General features: G+C 38.8%; 1 protein-coding gene across 1 annotated transcript; it reads left to right on the top strand.

Moving 5' to 3' along the window:
* The first annotated feature begins 1,813 nt into the window (after nt 1-1,813).
* On the top strand, nt 1,814-3,796 carry cdkn1ca (cyclin-dependent kinase inhibitor 1Ca). Its single transcript, XM_044361171.1, has 2 exons — nt 1,814-3,124; nt 3,239-3,796. Exons 1-2 carry the CDS (start codon nt 2,713-2,715, stop codon nt 3,337-3,339), a joined length of 513 nt encoding a protein of 170 aa, XP_044217106.1. The 5' UTR covers nt 1,814-2,712; the 3' UTR covers nt 3,340-3,796.
* The last annotated feature ends 609 nt before the right edge of the window (nt 3,797-4,405 follow it).

Raw genomic sequence — 4,405 nt, 5'->3', positions numbered from 1 at the left:
GTTTTCTTCACAACCCTCAGGTGAACCACCTGGGCCATGAGGAAGTGGTGCAAAGGTGGGGCTTTCCCTCCAGCCAATCCCAAACACTGCTGTGCACCATTACTTTGCATGTTAATCAGCTACTGTACATGGCTCTCATCAGCAACACATACTTCCTACCTAATGAAACACTGTTACTGATCAAGAGGAAAGCTGCATATTTATTTTCTACATATTTTGGCATGATCATGTGCAGCTAAAGAATCATACAAAGTCCACATTTCAAAAAGCTAATAGGTGTAATTTTTCCTGTTTGCTTCAGCATTGTTCAATACAGTTCAATAATATATCATATATTCTATGAAAATGCTTCATTAAAACATATTGGTTATAATAGTAGTGACTTCAATTACTTTTTTTGTCTGCTCATTCATCATTATAGCACAAAGAATTAGAGAACCACAAGTTTTCCTGGGCGAGTATCTCAGTCTTAATGTAGCTCAATATGTAAACCTTTCTTTTTCAATTTGGGCATTTCGTTATGAAATTGCGTCGGAGGAAAGCAGAACTTGAATAAAAATGAGAAAACTCCCGCACACTGTCTCTCTTACTGCTGGAATAATTTATTAGTTTATGCTGTTTCAGTCTGTTTGAGCTTCATAAGGTATACAGGGAAGCATCACAAGAGTTTCATATACCACAGAAATTAGTTCAACTAGTGAATGAAACATCTTGAGCAAACACATTGATATCCAGGTTTGTAAGTAAAGAAAACATCATACTAAAGATTGGAAAGGGGTTGAAAAATGACAAAATGCAAATTAATCAAATCTTATAATGTTATCATATATAAAACATCACAGCAACATCCATATTACTCCAAACATTTCTTTACGAAAAAGGTACAGTGAAGCTGTGTGTCTAGTCAATGGACAGTGGAGGCAAAGCTTAGAGAAGCAGGCTTGAGCCTGGAAGGTCGCCGGTTTAATCAGCAGGATCACTCTGGGTGGGAAAGTGAAAAGCCCCTTCCCTCATTACCTCTGCTGAGTTTCCCCGGCTGCTTCAATGGAGCTGCTCACTGGCTGCCGGATCAGACTGCAGCTTTATAGGGCAGCTTCCTGCTATGAATGTGAGTAAGAGCAGGATGATCTCAGCAAAACTTCTCTGAATAAATGAAGGTTAAAAAGAGCAAGCTACCAAACAAAATGTTAAATCAAGTAGAAATTATAATATGAATTACGAGGTAAGCAAACAGAACTGGGTTTCTAAAGCATATTTAAAAAATAGAACTCTAATGTGAGAGGAAATCTCTTATTTTCAATACTGTATTGCCTTTTTATTTACTCCACCAAGTCTTAAATAATATCTCATCCCCTGATTTGAACAAGTTTTCATTTTGGACCATATACTTACTTTAATCTCATTTTGGCCACAAGACTTCCTCTCTAGCTGGCAGGCAGCAATGCCAGTAGTGGCTACTCACTTTTCCCTAGTGGCTAAATTTCACTGCTTCATCCAGAGAAATGGTAACACTTTATAATACGGGTACAAATAATGCTTAACTAAAGCATGAGTCCTGATGATTTAATTCATGAATTAATGCAGGGTGAATCATGAATTTCTGTTGCTGACCATTAGCAATTGATCAAATCACCACGACTTTATGTGATTAGTTTACACTTAAAAGATAGTCAATGAATGAATCTAAATTCAGTTACTTCATACATTAATTGTCAGTTACTGGGGGTATAATATTAAAATTATATATACAACTTGATCATGTACAATATATCTGTCTAGTGGTCTGGAATAAAGACCATTGAGTCATGCACTAACATGTAGATGTTTGACCAGTGTGCCTTTTACTATACCTGGAATTCAACTACTTTGGTGATATATCAATTAGGCTGTATTCAGACCATATCAGAGGGTGCGGTCCACCGCTGCAGGGCTGAGCTGACGTTTTGTGGGGGTGTGGGCTTGTTTATTTGTACTCTAGAACTTAACCGATGTGAAAGAAACAGATAATAACGTGTGATGTGTGAAGTAACTTTGAATTGACATTCATTAACTGACTACCTATAAAGTCTTAACTAATTGCCTGAGGGCATTTGTTAATGGTGAGTAACAGGAATTCATGATACATCCTGCATTAATTCATGCATTAAATCATCATGACTCATGCATTAGTTAAGCATTACTTCAGTATACAGTGTGAGTTGTATCCTTGTTATAAAGTGTTACCAGAAAAACAGCTGCAAGGTCGAGGTTTTTAGGATCCCATGTTGTTTTGCTCTTTCTAAGAATTTGCAACCATTCAAATTGAAAGAAAGATAAACTGTCACAGTGACGAGATTTCTAGAAATTCTCAGGACATTAACACATCACAGCAGATAGAAGGGCACGTTTTTATCTGAAGTAAATAATGACCGTTAAGATGTTTGGGACGGACTTTATCACACTCAGGCTATTTGCATGGGACAAGAGTCTTCTATTGATGGTCTTTGTGAGCTCCACACAATGAATGGATATCTCCCCCTCCTCTCATGCGCCAATTCAGAGAGTTTCAACCAATCAGCAGCCTCTGCTCATTGTGTACAAACAGAGCACCGTGCGCCCTGCAGTCCTTAAATCTCCCCGCAGCTCTGTGATGACCAGGAGAGACCAGAGGGAGACAGCCAACAGCAGCTTCCCCTTAAACTACACCAAAAGTCCATTAGGAGCATTTGGAGGATGAATCCCATCAGGCGCAGAGAGTCGGTGTGTAGGAGTCTGTTTGGCCCAGTGGACCACGACCAGCTGCGCCGAGACTTGAAGCTGAAGCTGAAGGAAATCACTGAGCAGGACAGCCGCCGCTGGAACTTCAACTTCCAGACTGACACGCCACTGCCTGGCAGGTTTCAGTGGGAGGAAATCCCCGCACACTGCGCTGCTGCTCTCTACCAGGAGTCCGAGGAGATGCAGGACGCAGCTGTCTGTTCTCCAGACACTGAAGGTGATGAAAGGCTGGGCGCAGCGACCAACCAGGAGAACTGCCCCAGTATCTCCAACACACCCAAGTGTCCCGCTGAAGTGACGCCCGTCCGGAGGAAGAGGAGGCTCTCAAAGTCGGCAGTCAAGCCCAGAAGCAATGCACGAATTACAGGTAAGGAACAAGTCAGACACAGATTCATAAAGAGTTAATTAGTTCGTGTAATCCACGTTGAGTCAGTAATAATTAATTGAATTAACATTTCCTTTTTTTTCTTTTTCTTGGCAGATTTCTTCGTAAAGAGGAGAAGGACTTCAGAAACAAAGAGCGTCCTGAATCCTTTTCTCACAAGTTCCAGTGAAGCAGCTCTGTGCAAAACAATAAGATGAACATGCTGAAAATGGACTATTTACATTTCTATACATACATTTCCATGGACTGGACCATGGTCTAATTTGCTGCACCAAATGGATTTTATTTTATTTTATTTTATTTTATTTTATTTCACTTATTTTATGTTCATTTAATTTTATTTTATCATCAATTTTGGCATTTGTGCCAAATTTGTGTGGAAGTTTGAGTTATTTATTTGATTCTATTTATGGACACTTTTATTTAACATTTGTTTTTGTTTTTCATCAGTATTGTTTTGTTTTGTGAGACTGAATATACATTTTCGTTTCTGTATGTTTCATCTCTTTGTCAGCTGTTTACCTTGTTAGTGAATTCTTGTAATATACTGAGCTGCTGCTGTTAACTGTATAGAAAACAACTATTTTGTTCTCGTCATGTTCGCCTAAAGTTAACTGAGATTCAGAACAAATGAGCGTGTACATGTCTATAAATGTTGCAGTTTTAATAAACTGTTATATGACTGACACTAACTGCACTTCTGATTGAGTGATTGTGACATTTTCCGCTGTCTGCTTGGGGAAATATACTTTTGCACAACAACATTTTTCATATACAGACAAAAACATAACAATCCACTGTCCAAATGAATTTGTTGACAAATGTTAATTCAGTGAGTTATTTGCACCCAGCACGTCAACCCTGCTTATTCAGTCAATGTGTAGAGCACTCACAGCACTGTAATTTTGTTCCAAAGGACTCTATCTTGAGTTAATTGTGACACAGTTGTTCAGAGAACATCAATCTACAACCAGTACCTCACAAAGCTGAGTCCAGACTTGTTTATGTAAAGCTTTCATGTGAGCTGCAGCCCATAGATAGTATGCAAAAAAACACAGTTTTTTAATTTACTAAGATAATGTTTAAATGACAACATGTCTGTTTTCGCTGTGTGTTTGCCTGAAGCAAATTTAATTCTGGAAGAAATCCTCGCAGCAAACAGATTTCAAGCTTTCTAATCCCATGCTGTCAAACCACATGTCAGCTTTGTATGTTCAACACGGCAACAGTTTTTTCTTAGAATGTTCACCTGCAGTTTTAGGT

This window comes from Thunnus albacares, chromosome 1 (assembly GCF_914725855.1).
Source record: "Thunnus albacares chromosome 1, fThuAlb1.1, whole genome shotgun sequence".
NCBI classification, from domain to species: Eukaryota; Metazoa; Chordata; class Actinopteri; order Scombriformes; family Scombridae; genus Thunnus; species Thunnus albacares.
Note: the sequence above shows the minus strand (reverse complement) of the source record. Positions and strands in the feature narration are given on the sequence as shown.

Excerpts from the sequence above, each read along its gene's own strand:
- cdkn1ca (XM_044361171.1), top strand. The coding sequence starts at position 2,713 with ATGAATCCCATCAGGCGCAGAGAGTCGGTGTGTAGGAGTCTGTTTGGC. Across the intron at positions 3,125-3,238 it reads AAGCAATGCACGAATTACAG|ATTTCTTCGTAAAGAGGAGA; the intron begins GTAAGGAACAAG and ends TTTTCTTGGCAG.